The following is an 18,665-nucleotide window of genomic DNA, read 5'->3' as shown; positions in this document are numbered from 1 at the left end:
GTTCCCCAATTTTTTTTTTTTTTTGTTCTTTTTTTCGGAGCTGGGGACCGAACCCAGGGCCTTGCGCTTCCTAGGCAAGCGCTCTACCACTGAGCTAAATCCCCAAACCCCCAATTTTTTTTTTTTAAGTAAAGCTGGAAGCTGAACACGGTGGCACTGGCACGTGCCTGTAGTCCCGGACTAAGGCAGGGGGACCTGAGCTTCCCACCAGCCTGAGCTACGAAGCTCATCTCAAAAATTAGAAAACGAAATAAAAATGATTAAAAAAATAATTAAAAGAATCTAGAGACAACAGGACAAGCCTCCAAAAGTCCTTCGTTCTCAGTTTCACAATTCCCTAAGCATCCCTGAGTGTAGGAGCCTCCTCCCTTCCTCAGTCTTCTTTGTTTTCTCTTCCTCCCCACCTCCTCCTCCCCTCCTCCCCTCCCCCCCTCCTCCCCTCCTCTCTCCCTTGTGCTCCTTCATCTTCTCATTCCTCTCCCTCCCCCTCCCCTCCTCTCCCCCTCCCTTCCCCCTCCTCCCCTGAGCTAATGCCCTGAAGATGGAGGTGTTCCTGGCTGTCTCCTGCATGTCCCGTGATTCTTTTTTTTTTTTTTTAAATCTCTTTTTGGATTTTTCACTTTAAAAAAAAAGATTTATTCATTTATTATATATAAGTACACTGTTGCTGTCTTCAGGCATCAGATCCCATTACAGATGGTTGTGAACCACCATGTGGTTGCTGGGAATTGAACTCAGGACCTCTGGAAGAGTAGTCGGTGCTCTTAACCGATAAACCATCTCTCCAGCCCAATGTCCCATGATTCTTGTTGAGCCTTGTTGAGCCGTTCGTAGTGTCTATGATGGAAAACTCTAGAAAATAGTTGAGAGACAGTGGATAGCCCTTCACCACCAGGGTTCCCAGGAGCCATGAGAACTTCTGTTTTTCTACTTACACTTTTTTTTTTCAGCAGGAGGAAGTCATTCCATTCTTTTTTTTTTTTTTTTTCTTTTTTTCGGAGCCGGGGACCGAACCCAGGGCCTTGCACTTGCTAGGCAAGCGCTCTACCACTGAGCTAAATCCCCAACCCCAAGTCATTCCATTCTTATTTCCAAGTCTTATTTCCTAAAGCAGGAGGCAGGGCATTAGGAGAAACTGCCTTCTGTTTGTTTGTTTGGTTTTTTTTTTTTTTTTTTTTTGGTTCTTTTTTTCCGGAGCTGCGGACCGAACCCAGGGCCTTGTGCTTCCTAGGCAAGCGCTCTACCACTGAGCTAAATCCCCAACCCCCTGCCTTCTGTTTTTAAGCTAGGCTCTCATGGCGACCATGCTCTTTATAACCCAGAGATGACTTGAATCCTGAGCCTCCCAAGTGCTGGGATCACAGCCTGTGCCACGGCGCCATTTTTACTCACCCGTGTCAGAGGACCTGAGTGTCTTAGAGAGATCGGTAGCCATTTCTCATCACTAGAGGCATCCGGGCAGAGGACCAGGGTGTATCTGGGGATGGACAGGACAATATGTCTTCTTCCTCAGACCCAAAGGGTAAGAGTGTGTATGTCCTGACAGACCCCCAACAACACAAGGGAGCTGTGGTACCTCGTTTGGACTTGGAATACTGTGGAAGAGTATTCCCCTGGCACTGCTGGGGAAGTGGAACCGTTTTTTATCTGTTCAATATCTTCCTGGCCTGAAGCGGTAAGTGGTACATGCCTGTTATCCCAGAACCTGGCAGGAGAGGCAGCAAGAACATCAGGAGTCTAAGGAAGTCAGCCTCAGCTACACAGTGGGTCACATGAAATCCTACTTCAAAAACCCAGAACAAGGAAGAGGATGTAGCTTACTTGGTAGAGTGCTTGCTTTGAATGCATAAAGCCCTAGCCTTGATCCTCAGCACCTAATAGAGTAAGTGTGTGTGGATGCACACATTTCAGATGGTGGGGGAGGGACAATCAGAAGTTCAAGGTCGGGGTTGGGGATTTAGCTCAGCGGTAGGGGCACTTGCCTAGCAAGCACAAGGCCCTGGGTTCGGTCCCCAGCTCTGAAAAAAAAGAAAAAAAAAAAAAAAGAAGAAGTTCAAGGTCATCTTCAGCTACACAGAAATTTTGAGTACAATTTGTGCTACAGGATTCTCTCTGTCTCTCCGTGTCTCTCTGTGCGTCTCTGTCTGTCTCTATCTGTATCTCTATCTCTCTGTGTCTCTGTCTCTCTGTCTCTGTCTCTCTCTCTCTGTTTCTCTCTCTCTCTCTCTCTCTCTCTCTCTCTCTCTCTCTCTCACACACACACACACACACACACACACACACACCAGACCTTTGGGTATCAAATTACCAAGTCTTTATGTTAGATCTGTCCCAAGGAGCAAAGTAAAGAAAGGTATTGTCCTGGTTGTTCTTTGATCGATTTGACCCAAACTAGAACTATCTGGGAACTTCTGTTGAGAGAATGCCTCCTCCATCAGAGTCTGTAGTGCATTTTCTCCACTTACGATTGATGTGGGTGGACCCAGCCCAGAGGGCGTGGATAGAGCCAACCCTGGACAGGTGGTCCTGAGCTGTGTAAAAAAAGCAAGCTGAGCAAACCAGTAAGCTGTGTTCCTTGATGGCTTCTGGACCAGTCCCAGTTCCTGTATCTGTCCCAAGTTCCTGCTCCGACTACCCTCTGTGATCCCAGGGTGGTAAGATGAAATAACCCCTTCCCTCCCCAAATTGTTTTTATCACAACAGTAGAAGCCCTAAGAAATGATCCCATTTTAGAGTTGAAGAGACAGATCAGGAGGAATAAAGTCCTCATTCGAGAGTTCGGGGTTTCAGAGAACCCGGTGGGGCTCCTACCAACCGGACCTGGGGGCGTGGTCTCTAGTGGGCGTGGCTTCCGGACAGTCCTCCGCAAACTGCGGACTGGTCTGAGCCACTTTAGTTGGGTCGCGACCATGGAGCCTGTGCCGCTGCAGGACTTTGCGAGCAGCCTGGACCCCGCCTCCCTTCCGCGCGTGCTGCGGGTCTGCTCCGGAGTCTACTTCGAGGGTGAGCGGGCTTTGGGTGGAAGGAGCCAGGCATGATGGGTCATGCCTGTAATCCCAATACTGGGGGGCTGAGGCAGGAGTATTGGCACGAGTTCGAGGCTAGCCTGGCCTATAAAATGATGCCAGGTCAGTCTGGGATACAGAGTGAGACCCTGAGGAATTTGGGGGTTGAGTTCGGAGGCTGCTACTTGCTCGAAGTTTAGGAATCCGCACCAAAAGGCGCCACCTCCCTGCGTCTCAGCTTCGGTCCCGCAGGCGATAAATCCTGAGTTTAACACAGAGGCATTTTCTCAACTGAGGTTGCTGGGTAATCCTAACAGAAACTGGGTAGCAGCTAGGCAGGGGCAACCTGAACAGCCTAGGAAATCCTGTCTCAAGCACCGAGAACAATTATAATAAATGGATTAGTAAGTGAATGGAGGTCACTGTTCATTGTGTCGGGCAGGCACTAGGATGCTCACTGGGTTTTTGTTTTGTTTTGTTTTGAGAGGATCTTGTTTTGTAGCCCAGGTTGGCCACAAATTTGCAACGATCCTTCTGCCTCTGGCTGAATTTGCCATGCCCGGTTCACTTTTCTTTCTTCTTTCTCTCTCCCTCCCTCCGTTCTCTTTTCTTATCTTCTCTCCCTTTCTTCAGGGATCCAACCCAGGACCCTGAACTCTCGCTGATGAGATACATTCCAGTTCATTATTTAAGCACCAGATCAGCCCCACACCCCACCCCGTGCGCTCTCTGCTCCTTGCCTCCCTGCCTCCCTGTTTCTCCTCTTTGCTGGATTCTCAGTTGGAATGGTCCTGCCACCCCCTGAAGCCTTGCCGCTTTTCGCTTGCACATTTGCCCATGGCTCTCCCCGTCTCATAGTAAAGAAGAGATGGACATATCAGGACGCAGCCACCAGTTACTGGCCAAATAGCAAGTGGCCACTTGGGTAAGGGAGGGAAGAAAAGAGATGTGGATGTGAGTGAGCAAGACCCACCAGGCTGCTCTGAGGAGGGCAGAGGAGACTGTGGAGGGAGACACTGAGATTCAGGGCTTCTCCCTCAGAGGACAAGCTTCTCATGGATGCCTGCTTCATCCTGCTCTCTGGGATGAGGGAACCAGGCTCTGCCACAGCAGCTGCCAGCAACGTGTTCTGTTGGCCAAGTGGATTGTAGACGAAGGAGGACCACACAAGGGTGAGTCTCTCCCGTCCATCGGAACCCCGAAGGGTCCCTGAAGCAGGGCTCTGGGAGTCTGGTCTTTCTTTCTCCAGCTCAGGACATCCTCCCAGCCTCTCTTGCTTACTTATGTCACAATATCTGAGTTTCCTCATCTGCTCTGACCTGGGGTGGTGGGAAGTGGAAGAAATTGGGGTGGTGACGTGAGGACAGACGGATGTCGGATGTCACAGAGTGTCGGTATGCAAATGAAGTTACCTGGAGGGTAGATAACTATGCGTGAGGGCAAGATGCAGTGGAATTCCAGTTTTGGAGGTAAATACCCTGGACTTCATACCCTCCTCCTGTTACCCTCTCATCTTCCGCCTCCAATCCCCACTTTACCCTCCCTGCTGCAGTGGGGACGGGCCATCTAACATCCTAGATCAGCACTCCTTTTTTTTCTTTTTTTTTTCTCTTTTTCTCTTTTTCTCTTTTTCTCTTTTTTTCTTTTTTTCTTTTTTTCTTTTTTTCTTTTTGTCTTTTTTTCTTTTTTTCTTTTTTTCGGAGCTGGGAACCGAACCCAGGGCCTTGTGCTTGCTAGGCAAGCGCTCTACCACTGAGCTAAATCCCCAACCCCTAATTGTTTTTTTTTAAAGATTTATTCATTTATTATATTTAAGTACACTGTAGCTGTCTTCAGATACACCAAAAGAGGGCATCAGATCCCATTACAGATGTTGTGAGCCACCATGTGGTTGCTGGGAATTGAACTCAGGACCTCTGGAAGAGCAGTCAGGTGCTCTTAACCACTGAGCCATCTCTCCAGCCCTAGATCAGCACTCTTGGCTAACACCCTTAACCTCCCCCACCCCTCGCCCCTGTTTAGGACAAGTTGTTCTTGTGTAGCCCAGACTTCTCCAGACTCTCTGTTTACAGATGTGTACCACCACAGCTGGCCGTCTGAGCCTTTGTTTACATTTATTTATTTGTTTGTTTGTTTGTTTGTCTGTTTGTGGGGCGAGCGTGCATGTGTCACAGTATGCATGTGAAGGTCACAGGACTTTTGTCTTCTTCCATTTTCTTCTGTCATATGGGACTTGGGGAGTGAAGAGTCTTTACCTGAAAATATCTTGCTGGCTCTTTTTTGATATTTTTGAGGCTGACCTGGAACACCCTACTGAAGCCAGGGGTGAGCTTGTTTGAGTTCCTACTCTTCCCCTTTATTGATCATTGAAGAGCTGGTACCGCCTCTCCAAGCTGTCACTTTTAGGAATGAGAAACTTGCTGTCGCTATTTATTTAGAAAAGGGAAACTGCTGGCCTGTTCCCGGAAGGGGAGTCACGCGTCTTCAGGGCACTGAAGCGTCAGTTAACACTCAGTACAGAGCCAGGTATATATAACTCCGTGGCTAACACACTCCTCGGCTGTAAGGTCCGCCTCTGACCGACTGTGTGCACTTTCCTGAGTTGTTAGGGTGAGGCTTACACCAGTTTCTCCCGACCCTGTAAGCAGCTCTCCTAGGACTTTCCCTGGTTGCCTCAAGGTCCTGTCACCTGCGGTTTCCCATCCTCTGCCGCTGGACATGGACTCGGGCACACAGCACTGTGAGAGCTTTACTGTTTATTTCCCAGTGTTCTTTATAGCTTTAGCACTTTGCATGCAGGCAAGTGGCTGCTGAACTTGGAGGTGGCTCTCAGATCCTCAATCTCCTCTCTGTCCTCTTAAGAGCAACTCAATAGATTGCGGGGCTGGCTGGCGGGAGGGTGAGTTAGCTGGTAGGCGGGGCGGAGGGGCGTGGTTGCTGCCCTTGACAACCCAATCCAATCCCTGGGTCTCGCAGGGTCGAAAGAAAGAACTGACTCGGGAGGTTGTCCTGACTTCCACACCTTTGGTGGAATTCTAGATAAGCCTGCATTCTAGATATGCATTCTAGATAAGCCTGATTTAAAAAACAAAAGCGAAAAGCTATTCGCTGGGCCGGAAGCGTGTACTTCAATTAGTACAGCGCTCATCTAGCATGCAGGAAATCCTAGATTTGATTCCGAGTACTGAGTACTCCAAAGAATTTGGCACGGTGGCATACACCTGCCTTCCTAGCACCCTGGAGGTAGAGTTGATCAGCAGATCAATCATCATTAGTAGAAAGAGTTCCAGGGCAAGCTGAACTACCAGAGAGCCTGCTTCGAAAGAAAGACAGACAGACAGACAGACAGACAGACAGCGCGCAGCTCATTCATCTGAAGCAGAGAGCAGGGAGTGGGAGGAGCTAGGTGCCTGCCTGGTCGCCTGTATCTTTGCGAAGCCCACCTACTCTGAGCTTGATTTTGCAAATGTAGTACAGGTGTTGTGGGTGCCTGGTTAGTTCCTGCCTCTTGGGTGAAATCTACCCCTAGAGACTGCAAAGATGTTGAAAGAGACCAGCCCTGACTGTGTGCTCACTCCAGGAGAGCTGGGAGAAAGGGCACCATCAGGCCTGCAGTGGTCAGAGGAGACCGAGTAAGCAGGCTGAGGCTGGCTTCCCTTTAGCAGGGAAAGGCAAGGAAGAAGCCTGCTACTCCAGTGGGGCGAGGGGTGGGGTGGGCTGGAGTACTTACGGGTATGTTTGGAACTAGGTCCAGTCCCGAGTACTTCAAAGTAGAAAGATACGGCAGCAGGAACCGCTGTGTAGTGTTTGTACGGAACAGGCCACCCAGGCCTTTGCCAAAAGGAAAAACTGAGTCCATGTCTCCACAGGTTCCGTCTATGAGCTCTTTGGGAATGAATGTTGCCTCTCCACGGGGGACCTAATCAAGGTCACCCATATCCACCTCGAGAAGGTTGTGTGTGAGGACCCAGAGACGGGTCAGACGTTGGAGCTCAACCCCAATTTCACAGGTAAGGCTTGTACCTGGTGCTCTAGCATCGTGTAGGTGAATCTTGAACCACTTGTGGGTTGGCTCGCCACTTTGGGCAGTATGCCTGCCCCTCTGGCTTTGCATATGAGGGCGACATAACTACCATTATGTAACTGGAAGGCCAAGGGCATATTCAGAGGCCATCCCTGAGTCTGGCTTGTCCCAGCCTTCTTCGGATGGCATCTGCCTCTAGGTCTTCAAGTTTTGGTCCTTGTGTTTGCTCACCCATTCTTCATTCATCAAACATCTCCTGACACCCACGTGTCCTTTGGGGAGCTGGATGTGTAGACTCAGGACGAACTAGGCCTTTCTGGAGTGACAGGGAGCAAAGACAAGGGCAATATGAAGCAGGCACAGCTCAGGGTGGGGTGGGTCTGTAGAGGCGCGAGCAACCCCAGGGGAAACAGCCTGGATTCTAGCATAGGGGAGGTAGAGACTGAAGACTGGGGAGTCCTGGCCAGCCTTAGCTTCATAGTGAGTCAGACGAGGATGCATGGGGCTCCATCTCAGAAAGGGTCAGGGACGAAGACATAGCTCAGCTGGTAGGTGCTTCCCGCGTGAACATGAAGTCCCGGGTCGTGTCGCCAGCACTGTGTACTCCAACGGGGGTAGCGGCACATTCCGGTAATCCTGGAAGGGAGGCAGGAGGAGCAGGAGTAGGTCTCACGCCTGGGAGATAATAGCAGATTCTGCTGAAGCCGGATGATCCGAGTTCAATTCCCCGCACCTACATGCTGGAAGGAGAGAGTGATTCCTACAAGTAGTCCTCTGGCTTCTTCATATGTGCTGTAGCACGCACATGCATGCACACAATAAATAAATGTGATTTATTTTATTGGTGCAAGGTATCACTGTATAGCCTTGGTTGGTCTCCGTGTAAATCATGCCAGCCTCAGACTCATGCTGATCAGCCTCCTGAGTCCTGGGATTTAAAGGCGTGTACTGCCATGCCTGGCTTAAAGGTGACTTTTTTTTTTTTAATTTAAAGTAATATTAATCTCTTTGGAGGGCTGGAGAGATGGTTGAGAACACTGGTTGCTCTTCCAGAGGACTCAGGTTCAATTCCCATCCACCTACATGGCAGCTCAGAACTGTCTACCACTCCAGTTTCCGGGGATCTGACACCTTCACACAGATATACAGATGTATATGTATATACAGATATACATGCGGGCAAAACACCAGTGGACGTGAAATAAAAATATATATATATTTTTTTTCCAGAGCTGGGGACCGAACCCAGGGCCTTGCGCTTCCTAGGCAAGCACTCTACCACTGAGCTAAATCCCCAACCCCAAAAAATATATATAATTTTTAAAAAAAAAAAGGTCTTTTTGGATTTCAAGGCCAGCCTGAGATCCATGAGACCCTGTCTGGAAAACAAGCAAGCAAGCCACACAGAAAAATGAACCCTGAAAGGGTTTAGTTATTACAAAACAGGAGGTGTGTTGTTTGTGGCTGGGAGCAGCGTAGGTAGAAAGCCTGACACTGGTGGCCTCAGCTTCCTCCTCTGTTGGGAGCCCCAGGACTGATGTGAGCTTTGAAGAGGAGACAGAGTAGAAGAGGGGCTGGCACAGAGCAGGCGCGTTCTGAGCACACGTGTGTGCACACACAGATGGGAACAGAAGCTGATCCCTTCGGCTGGACGAACACACTCTGGCTGGTGAACGTGTTGAGGAATCCGGGGCTTTTCAGATATTTAAATGAGGCATTTCCTGCTGCGCTTTGAGGGCTCTGTTTTTCTACAGAAGACTTCTTTGAGCTCTCGAATACCTACCACTAGGTCCAACCAGTCTACACACTTGTACACACAGGTCCATCACCCACACGACAGTGCGCATCCAGGCCCACACCTGCGCACACATACATGGGTGCGTAGACATGTTTCCTTGGGATGCTTTGACTGAGAGTGTGATGCCTCTTTCCAGAAACCAGTTCCCTCACTTGCTCGCAGACCACTAAGAGGGGAGCGAGCAAAGTCAGGGGACTTAGTTTCAATGCCATGCTATTGTCTACCTCACAGCTTAAATCTGAAGTCTGTCAACCATCCTGTGGACACCAGGCAGTGTTCCCTCCACACCGAGCGTAAGCTCAGATAACAGACGTTCTAAGCTTTCTGTTTCACTGAACTATTTCCCGAGGTCCCAGACCAGTATTTCTGGAGGATGTGCTCCAGTCTAAGCTCTGTGAGATTTCCTTGATTAGATTTGGGCCGTGACTTTTGGGACTGGAAACTACTGTTTCTAGAAGTTGGGCAATTGGGCAGCCTGGTGGCAGAATGTCTGGGAGCTGCAGGAATGGGAGGAGGTTGTCGTTTGGTTGTGGCAGAGCCACTGAGTGGTAGGGCCCCTGGGCTAGTAGATTCTGGGGCTCTCACTTGGGACAAAGAGACAACCGGTGCTACCCCGAGATGGAGAGATAGACTGGGTGTGTGGGCTTGGAGCTCCAGAGCTCTGGGGGAGGGGTCTAAAGGAAAAAAATGGGTTGGCTAAGTTAAAGACGGAAACGTTGAGGAGGGTGTGTGTGTGTGCGTGTGTGTGTGAGAGAGAGAGAGAGAGAGAGAGAGAGAGAGAGAGAGAGAGAGAGAATGTGCCCTGATTCTGTTCCCTGTGTCCCTTGTGTCATCATTTCTGCCCTCACTGTTTGCACACTGTCATTCAGCCTCTGTCCTTATACCTTTAGTCTAGATGTCCAGATGCAGGTCCATCCTTGACACCCGTCCTGGGAGGGTCTGGCTGGGTTATCTGCAGAGCCTGTCCCCAGCACACCCCTCCCTCCTCATGCTTCCTCCCTCTGCTGAATCCCACAGGCCTCTTCAGCACACTCACCAGCCTGCAGAGCTATAGAACCCTGGAGGATCTCGTCTCCGCCATGCCCCAGAACTCCACACAGTGTCCCATTTACTTCAAGTCAACTCAAAGAATTGTCACGGAGGCCAGGGTGGTGCCTGAGGATCAGCCCCTCAGACTTGAGGCCGTGGAAGTACACCACGGGACCCGCTATGCACGCTGTGTGCAGGCCTCAAAGACCCAGGAGATCATCCTTCATCTGCCCCTTTCCCAGAAGGGACCCTTCTGGAGATGCAAGCCCAGTGCTCCACAAACCCTGCTCCAAATCCTGCAGGACCCAGCTATGAAGGGCCTTAGGCTCACCTGCCCCAGCCTCCCCTGGGCCTCTGTGATACTAAAGCCCCAGTACCAGCTCCAGGCCATCATGCACAGTAAGTTCCCTGGGGCACGGGCATGGGTGGCTGGGAGCTGTACCGTCGAAGATAGCCCCGATCCGTGCATAGGCCGGGGGCTCCAGGCTGCTTACCTAATGTCCGCAATGTGACTGGATACCGATGGCCTGTGAAAACGGAAATGTGGTATGAAAAGAGATGAGAAAAAGGGATAAAGGCACCTAAGCTCTCCTCCATGCTTTATGAAGGTTAGGCTCCACACCAGCTGCATAGATGCTGTCTCAAAATTGAGAAACAAAACAATTGGGGTTGGGGATTTAGCTCAGTGGTAGAGCACTTGCCTAGCAAGCGCAAGGCCCTGGGTTCGGTCCCCAGCTCCGAAAAAAAAAAAAACAAACAATTAATTAATTAAAGGGGCGGGGGCAGCTCAGTGTATAAAAGCACTTGCTGTGAAAATGGCCCTCTGACCTCCATGTTCCCTGGCATGTGCACACACACACACACACCAATAATAAAATTACAATTGGTTTTTTTTTTTTTTTTTGGTTCTTTTTTTTCGGAGCTGGGGACCGAACCCAGGGCCTTGTGCTTCCTAGGCAAGTGCTCTACCACTGAGCTAAATCCCCAGCCCTACAATTGTTTTTAAAAGTAGGGGTGGGGCTGGAGAGATGGCTCAGCGGTTAAGAGCACTGACTGCTCTTCCAGAGGTCCTGAGTTCAAATTCCAGCAACCACATGGTGGCTCACAACCATCTGTAATGAGATCTGATGCCCTCTTCTGGTGTGTCTGAAGACATCTACAGTGTACTTATATATAATACATACATACATACTTACATACATACATACACACATAAGTAAATAAATAAAGCAGGAGTGACTCAGCAGGTAAGGGTCCTGCCCCATCATGCACAAGTTTCATCCCTGGGACCTAAACAGTAGAAGAACTGACTTCTGCACATTGTCCTTTGACCTTCGCACTCACAGCATGGCACAAACACACGCCTGCACATATATAGGTGGACAGACAAAAAAAAACCACACAACCATAAAAATAAATGAATAAGTGTAAACACAAAAAGGTTTTAGAAATAGTAAAATCAATAGAGGGGAACAGGGTCGGGTGGTGGCACACACCTTTAACTCCAGCATTTGGGAGGCAGAGGTGGGCAGATCTCCGAGTTTGAGAGCAGCCTGGCCTACAGAGTGAGCCCCAGACAATCAGGGCTACACAGAGAAACCCTGTCTTTAAAAACAAAACAAGGGGTTGGCGATTTAGCTCAGTGGTAGAGCGCTTGCCTAGCAAGTGCAAGGCCCTGGGTTCGGTCCCCAGCTCCGAAAAAAAAAGAAAAAAAAAAAAACCCAAAAAAACCAAACAAAAATCGAACAAGGGGTTGGGGATTTAGCTCAGTGGTAGAGCGCTTGCCTAGGAAGCGCAAGGCCCTGGGTTCGGTCCCCAGCTCTGGAAAAAAAAGAACCAAAAAAAAAAAAAAAAAAAAAAAAAAAAAAAAAAAAAAAAAAAGAAAAAGAACCAAAAATCGAACAAAAAAAGAGGTTGGGGTCTGGCTCGGTGTGGGGCATTTGCTAGCCCTTGATCTCCAGCATTTCCAAAATTGAATAAAACAAAGAGAGGGTCTCACGTAGCCCAGGCTGGTCTCCAGCTCCTGATCTTCCTGCCTCTGCCTCCCGAGTCCAGTGCTGGTGTCTGTATCTGTGGCACCATACCCGGTTAAAAACCAAACACGCCTGAAAGCTTTTAAATTAGTTATCCCCCTTTTAAAGATGCATACCTCTGGCTTGATAAAGTAGATTTTATTTTGCTTATGGAGAAGAAAAGCAAATGCTTTTCCAGGTCACTGTGGAAGAGACAGACAGGAGGAGCGGCAGGTGTCCCTTTTTCCTAGCACCAGCATTTCCTCTGTCAGAGTTCACACCACTCCTAACTCGGTCACCTTTTTCGTCCTCAAAGTTTCCATTTAAGTACCTCACTCTGACTTTCCTGGCTTCCTCAACACGGCACGCCCCTTACATTACCCTTCAGCGATATTTCGACCCTCTCCACAGCCTCCTTAATTAGCATGTTCTAAATTTTTGACGCAGCATCTCATGTAGCCTGCCCAGCCTCGAACTCTTTCCTGAGAGTCCTGCCTCTGTCTCCCAAGCTCGGACACTGTGATGATGTGGCATTACACCTGGATCATGTGTTTATTGCTATTTTAATAAAGAGGTTTTTTTTTTTAATTAATTATTGGGCTGGGTGTGGTGGTGCAGGCCTTTAATCCCAGTGCTCAGGAGGCAAAGGCAGGAGGATCTCTGTGAGTTGGAGGCCAGCCTGGTTTAGAAGGCAAATTCTAAGACAGTCAGGACTGTTAACAGAGAAATTCTGCCTCAAACAAAGTAATAATAATAATAATAATAATAATAATAATAATAATAATAATAATAATAAGTTTTAAAATTTGCATGTATGGTGTTTTGGCTGCATGTATGTCTGTGCAGCATGTATGTGCCTGGTGCCTATGGAGGCCGGAAAAGAGCATCGCATCTCTGGAACTGGAGTTCTAGGCTAGGTGGCTCACAACCCCCCATAATTCCAGCCCCTGCAGGGCCCAACTGCTCTGGCCTCTGTGGTCCCCTGTATTCATGTGCCCACATCTATGCACAGTTAAAAGTAAGAAAGACAATTTTAAAGGCTGGAGAGATGGCTCAGCGGTTAAGAGCACTGGCTGCTCTTCCAGAGGTCCTGAGTTCAATTCCCAGCAACCACATGGTGGCTCACAGCCATCTGTAATGAGATCTGACGCCCTCTTCTGGTGAGTCTGAAAACAACTACAGTGTAGTCCCATATAAATAAAATAAATAAATCTTTTTTAAAAGACAAATTTAAATTATTTTTTAGAGATTATTTATTATATATAAACACACTGTAACTGTCTTCAGACACACCAGAAGAGAGCATCAGATCTCACTACAGATGGTTGTGAGCCACCATGTGGTTGCTGGGATTTGAACTCAGGACCTGTGGAAGAGCAGTCAGTGCTCTTAACCACTGAGCCATCTCTCCAGCCCCGACAAATTTAAATTCTTAAATAAAAACATTAAATTAAGTAAAAGTAAAAATAAAAATAAAAAAAGACTGAGCTGAAAAATCTATATAGTAGGAAAAGGATGGCGGGAAAGGAGTCAGAGCTAGGCTTGGGGCTGCGACCGGATGTTTTGTGCCGGGCTCCGGAACTGCCTTCTCCCTACAGTGCGCAGCAGCGTCGTCAAGATCCCGTCTACTCTGGAGGTGGAGGTAGAAGATGTCACGGCCTCTTCCCAGCACATCCACTTCTTCAAACCATTGCGGCTGAGCGAGGTGCTGGCCCGGGGAGGCCCCTTCCCTCTGTCCACGGAGATCCTGGAGGTTCCTGATGGTCCACCCATCTTCCTCAGCCCGTGGATGAGCTTCCTACGCAAAGGCCAGAGGCTTTGCATCTATGGTCCAGCCTCATCACCGTGGCGGGTTGTGGCCTCAAGCAAGAGCCGAAAAGTTCCCAGATACTTCTTGCTCTCCGGAGCCTACCAGGGCAAGCTCAAACGGAGGCCAAGGGAGTTCCCCACGGCCTATGACCTTTTGGGTGCTCTCCAGCCGGGCCGGCCCCTCCGGGTGGTGGCCACGAAAGACTGTGATGGGAACGAAGAGGAGAATCCTGAGTTTTCTTTCTTGGCTGTGGGTGATCGGCTGGAGGTGTTGAGGTCCGGCCAGGTCTGTGGGGCCCAAGGGCAGGACATAGATGTCTTGATATGTCAGCGGTTGAATGAGCAGTCTGGGGAGGAGGAGGAGGAGGAAGAAGAGGAAGGGGAGGAGGTAGAGGACAAAGAACAGGTTCTGCTACCCCTCTACCTCTCTGGTAGCTTTGTGGAGGAGGTAAATGACAGCCGACGCTATAGCCTAGCAGATCTCACTGCCCAGTATACCCTGCCCTGTGAGGTCAAGGTGGTGGCCAAAGATTCCCATCACCCCACTGACCCTCTGACCTCCTTCCCTGGCTTGCGCCTGGAGGAGAAGCTCACAGAGCCCTTTTTGGTAGTAAGCCTGGACTCCCAGCCGGAAATGTGCTTCGAGATCCCTCCCAGGTGGCTGGATCTGACTGTGGTGGAGATTGAGGGACGGCCAGGCCAGGTGGCTGGGCCGCTGTCTGTCCCTACGGTGGAGGAACTGTCAGAAGCTTTTTACTACGGCCTCCGGAAGCTGCCAGTCTCTGGGAACCAAGCTCCTCCGCCTAGGCCCCCGAAGAAGCAGCAGAACACACAGCGCTGTAAGGAGGGTGGCGTAAAGGTATGGACAGAACCTCAGCGGCAGGGAGGGGTCACCTGTGAGGCTCACCCTGGGGCCTTGCTTTTTTGCCTGCAATGATTCTCAGTTGTACTGAATTTGCAGCTCATTGGGTTCAATTCTTTTTCTTTAAATATTTTATTTGTTTAATGTATCAGTGCTCTGCTGCATATGCACCTGCCTGCCTGAAGAGGGCGTCAGGTTCCCCCTAAAGATGGTTGTGAGCCACCATGTGGTTGCTGGGACCTGAACTCAGGACCTCTGGAAGAGCAGCCGGTGCTCTTAACCTCTGAGTCATCTCTCTAGTCTTTGTACCAGGTATTCCCACTTGGTTAGTCCTCACGATCTTAAAGCCGGGGTAGTTATCAGTGTTTTATGATTGGGAAAATGAAGATCAAGACTCTGACGGGGTCAGCAAAGAGAAAGCTTGACTTTGAGTGTGGACGCATTCTGACTCCAAGTTCCTAGAGCGTTTCCTCTCTGTCACTTTCATGCTTCTTCCAGGCAGAGCATCCTCTGTTCTTACCTAAACGTTTGCAGTCCTCCCCATGGCTCTTAGGATGGCCTCCTGTCCTAGTTTGACTTATGGTCCTGTGATAAAATGCCCTGAACCAAAAGCAGCTTAGAGGAAGAAGGGTTTTAGTTCACCATTCCAGTTTAGTCGGTCCCTGTAGGGAAGGCACAGAGGCCGGGGACAGCTGGCCACGCCATGTCAAGAGCAGAAAGAGCAGGTGCATCAAATGCTCTACAAACTCCTTGCTGACTTTCTTACTTTTATAGAATTCAGAGTCCAGCGTAGGAAATGATGTCCTCCACAGTGCTCTCAATTGTCCTATATTGATTGGCAGTCAAGACAATCCCCATAGACGTACCCACAGACCTTACCTGATCTGACAGAGGTCCAGGAAATTCTAGGTCGTGCTAAGTTAAGTTAAATCTGACCTCCAGGGCTCCTCATCTTCAACTGCTGGGCTCGGTGTTAAAGGCTTCAGTGGCTCACACGGCATCAGGGTCTCTCATGGGTTGGCTGCAGCCTGGCATTCCTGGGCCCCCTCCCACCACTACTTCCTGTTTCCCACTCCAGCCACAGGAAGGCTCAGGTTCGGCCTGTTGACCCATTAGACCCAGGGCTAGAAACTTTATTCCTCCTTCAGGCTACGGAAGTGAGGCCCTGACTTCTGGGCAGAGCTGGCCCTGTTCTGTCACCTCACTGTGTTCACCGCCATTTTTCACTCACTGTCTCTCTTCCTAATAAGAGTGGGGCAGGATATGGGGGTGGGGGCGGGGTGAAAAGCAAAAATTCCACCACTTCAAGGCTGCTGAATGAACCAAGGGGAATCAAAGGCGGGAGAGTGGGATCCCGGCTTAGACTAGCTCTTTGAGCATCCATCTCTCTTGGTGATTGACATGCTAGGACTTCTCCCACAAGCCCTTTAGTTAGCTACTTCCTGTTTGTCGATAGCTTGCTAACTTGGTGGCTGACCCCACCTACTCTCACAGCCCACACGCCTATGCATGCATGTGTATTCATACACAGAGAGAGAGAGAGAGAAAGAGAGAGAGAGAGAGGCACCAGTGTTCTCTTTTTCTCTTTACAGCTGAGATAAGAGAGCCGAGTCATCTGAGCTCACACAGCTAGGAGGACGGCTAGGCTGGGTTTGATTCAGCCCTGACTACATAGCCAGGGTGACTGAGTGAGCTATCCAAAGTCTGCTTGGTGAGCTCAACAGGTATCCTGTGCTGGGACCTCAGGAGGCCTGAATTTATTATCGTATAAGTCATGTGATAGTGGGTAAAATGATGAGTCCTTGAGTAGTTTCAGTCTCACGAGGGACTTCTGTCCATGAGAAACCTGACCCAGAAAAGCGCACAGCCAATTGTCCCTGTCAGGCGACTCGGTCCCAGCAGCCGAGTCTTGCACCGTTACTGCTTTCTAGCTTTTGTTTTTTTCTTCTCATCTTGCTCAGGCTCGAGTTGTAGAACCGAAGCCATCCTGCCCACAGCTTGAACGCAAGGCGAAGACCTTGGAAGCCTTCCCCGCGAACAAGTCAAGTGTGTACAGCAAGATTTCTAACAAGAAAGACCACAAATCCAATCCCCAAGCACAGAATTCAGGTGAGTTTGACCCATCACAGCCGTCTCCCATCTCTGATGGCTCTACCCAGGGGGACCCTGTCATGGTCCTAGTTTGAAAGCCAACCTTATATGGAGCGGATCAGGGAAAGGCCTCGCTAGTCTTTCTCTATAGACTCCAGACCCCAGCGATGCAATGAGTCCAGTCCTAAGGCATGGTGTCCTCTGTGACAATAAACAGCTACAGTGTGTAAGGAGAGTGGTTCTGAGCCACAGTCAGGCCAGTCCCTTCCCTGTTCAGGGGATGAAACTGAAGGGGGAAGGAACTTGCCTAAAGGCAAAGATTCTGAATGACCTGGACTTTCCTTTCTTCTTCAGTGCTGAGTATGAAACCCAAATCCTCGAGCTCGCTGGGGAAGTACTCCACCACTGAGTCACATCTCCCGCCTGACCCAGATATAGATGACCACGACTATGAAGAAATTTGAGCACTTTCAGAAAAAACATCTAGGTGCTCGGGGAAAGCCACACTTCCCAGCTGCCGCCTCACAGGGTTACCAGCTAACTCTTGGAGGACCTAGGGCAGAGTCTCAAGGGACTTAGACTCCGATGGGCGTGAGACTGACACTACTCCTGCCTCTTTGGGTTCCAGGTCGGCTTGGTCCCAGAAAGTTGCATGTGACACCCTCAGCCTTAGAACACTGGTGTCCAGAGAAGCCATTCAGGTTCTGGCTCATCTTGTACCCATCAGCTGACCCACTACTAGGCACAGAGAAGAATCAGAGGCCACCCTTCAGTGCTGCCTGCCTCTCAGTAAAGAGAACTCAGTCTTCATTATGTCACCCAGTGTAGGCTGCCGCCTTTGCCTGCTCTGCCCTGTGCCGGGGGGCAGACAGTATTCTCACGGGGGCTAGAACCCAGCTCATGATCGGTACCCAGTAAATGGCCTTGTGGGACTAAATGTGGGCATGTGCTTCCAAGAATAAAATCCTAGGGAGGACACTAGTTCATCAAGTCTGTTAGTGGAACTAAGAGAGCTAATTTACAAAGGCAGAGGGACTGGAGAGATGGTTCAGTGGTTAAGAGCACTTTGGTGGGTTGGGGATTTAGCTCAGTGGTAGAGCGCTTGCCTAGCAAGCACAAGGCCCTAGGTTCGGTCCCCAGCTCCGAAAAAAAGAAAAGAAAAAAAAAAGCACTTTGGTGCTACAGAGGACCCAAGTTCAGTTCCCAGCACCTACATCAGGTGTTTCACAACTGCCTGTAACTCCAGCTCCAGGGGTCACCTGCTTCTGGACGCTGTGAGCACTCAGTTCATGTACAGAGCCGAGCCCCTGCAAGCCTCCACAGTTAGACACAATCTAAAAATTTAAAGCCGGGGTTTGTGGTGCACACCTTTAACCTCTGGAGGCAGAAGCAGGTGGATATCTGAATTCCAGGCCAGCCTGACTTACCTATTTATTTATTAAACAAAACTGAGAAGCTGGGGAGACCCAAAGTTGTGGAAATCTGGGTGATGCTCTGACACTGTTAAAAAGAAAGCTGTTAGGTGACTTGACGACCCAAGATCATCTCATGGTAAAGCCTCAGAATAAAAACGACACATGCTTCTGTGTGAGTGATATTTATTATCTTGTCTGTGCACCAGGCCCTTTAGAAACCACATCCAAACCTTGAACTCTTACAGAGAAACGGCTGCCTGATTTTAAGATTAGGCAACAGGCTTAGTGACTGATGGTCAAGGAGGTAGACTAGATCAGTGGTTAGAGGGCTCCAAAGGCAACAGTCTGGGTTTGGGTTCCCAGCGCACCATGGACCAGCTGCCGATTTGAGCGTTTATTTCAGTTTAGGCTTTAGTTTCATGACATGTAAACTTATTTAAGGATCAACTGAGATATTTACAAGGCATCTAGTACCTGTACCTGGCACTCACTGTTAGTGTCATTGATAACCAGTGTCACAGTTATGTCTCAGGCACTGGCCTCCAAGCCTGTCATCTCCTCACGGAAGTCACTGTGTTAAAAACAGACCAAAAATCCCCACTGGTTCCCTGGACTCTTAA

At 49.5% G+C, this 18,665-nt stretch overlaps 1 protein-coding gene across 2 annotated transcripts; it reads left to right on the top strand.

The window, feature by feature from the left end:
- Positions 1 to 2,894: 2,894 nt before the first annotated feature.
- Positions 2,895 to 18,216, top strand: Themis2 (thymocyte selection associated family member 2). 2 transcript variants are annotated; one of them, XM_087550670.1, is made up of 7 exons: positions 2,895 to 3,003; positions 4,047 to 4,177; positions 6,875 to 7,015; positions 9,845 to 10,255; positions 13,467 to 14,536; positions 16,501 to 16,648; positions 16,985 to 18,216. In XM_087550670.1, exons 4-7 carry the CDS (start codon positions 9,907 to 9,909, stop codon positions 17,092 to 17,094), a joined length of 1,677 nt encoding a protein of 558 aa, XP_087406796.1. In that variant the 5' UTR covers positions 2,895 to 3,003; positions 4,047 to 4,177; positions 6,875 to 7,015; positions 9,845 to 9,906; the 3' UTR covers positions 17,095 to 18,216.
- The last annotated feature ends 449 nt before the right edge of the window (positions 18,217 to 18,665 follow it).

Source organism: Rattus norvegicus, chromosome 5 (genome assembly GCF_021556685.1).
Source record: "Rattus norvegicus strain SHRSP/BbbUtx chromosome 5, alternate assembly SHRSP_T2T, whole genome shotgun sequence".
Lineage (NCBI taxonomy): Eukaryota > Metazoa > Chordata > Mammalia > Rodentia > Muridae > Rattus > Rattus norvegicus.
The sequence above is the reverse complement of the archived record's forward strand: the minus strand, read 5'-3'. Positions and strand labels throughout refer to the sequence as shown.

Bases quoted from the DNA above. Each gene is read 5' to 3' on its own strand.
- Themis2 (XM_087550670.1), top strand. From the start codon at position 9,907: ATGCCCCAGAACTCCACACAGTGTCCCATTTACTTCAAGTCAACTCAA. The intron at 10,256-13,466 runs GTAAGTTCCCTG...TTCTCCCTACAG, and splicing joins GCTCCAGGCCATCATGCACA to TGCGCAGCAGCGTCGTCAAG. The intron at 16,649-16,984 runs GTGAGTTTGACC...TTTCTTCTTCAG, and splicing joins TCCCCAAGCACAGAATTCAG to TGCTGAGTATGAAACCCAAA.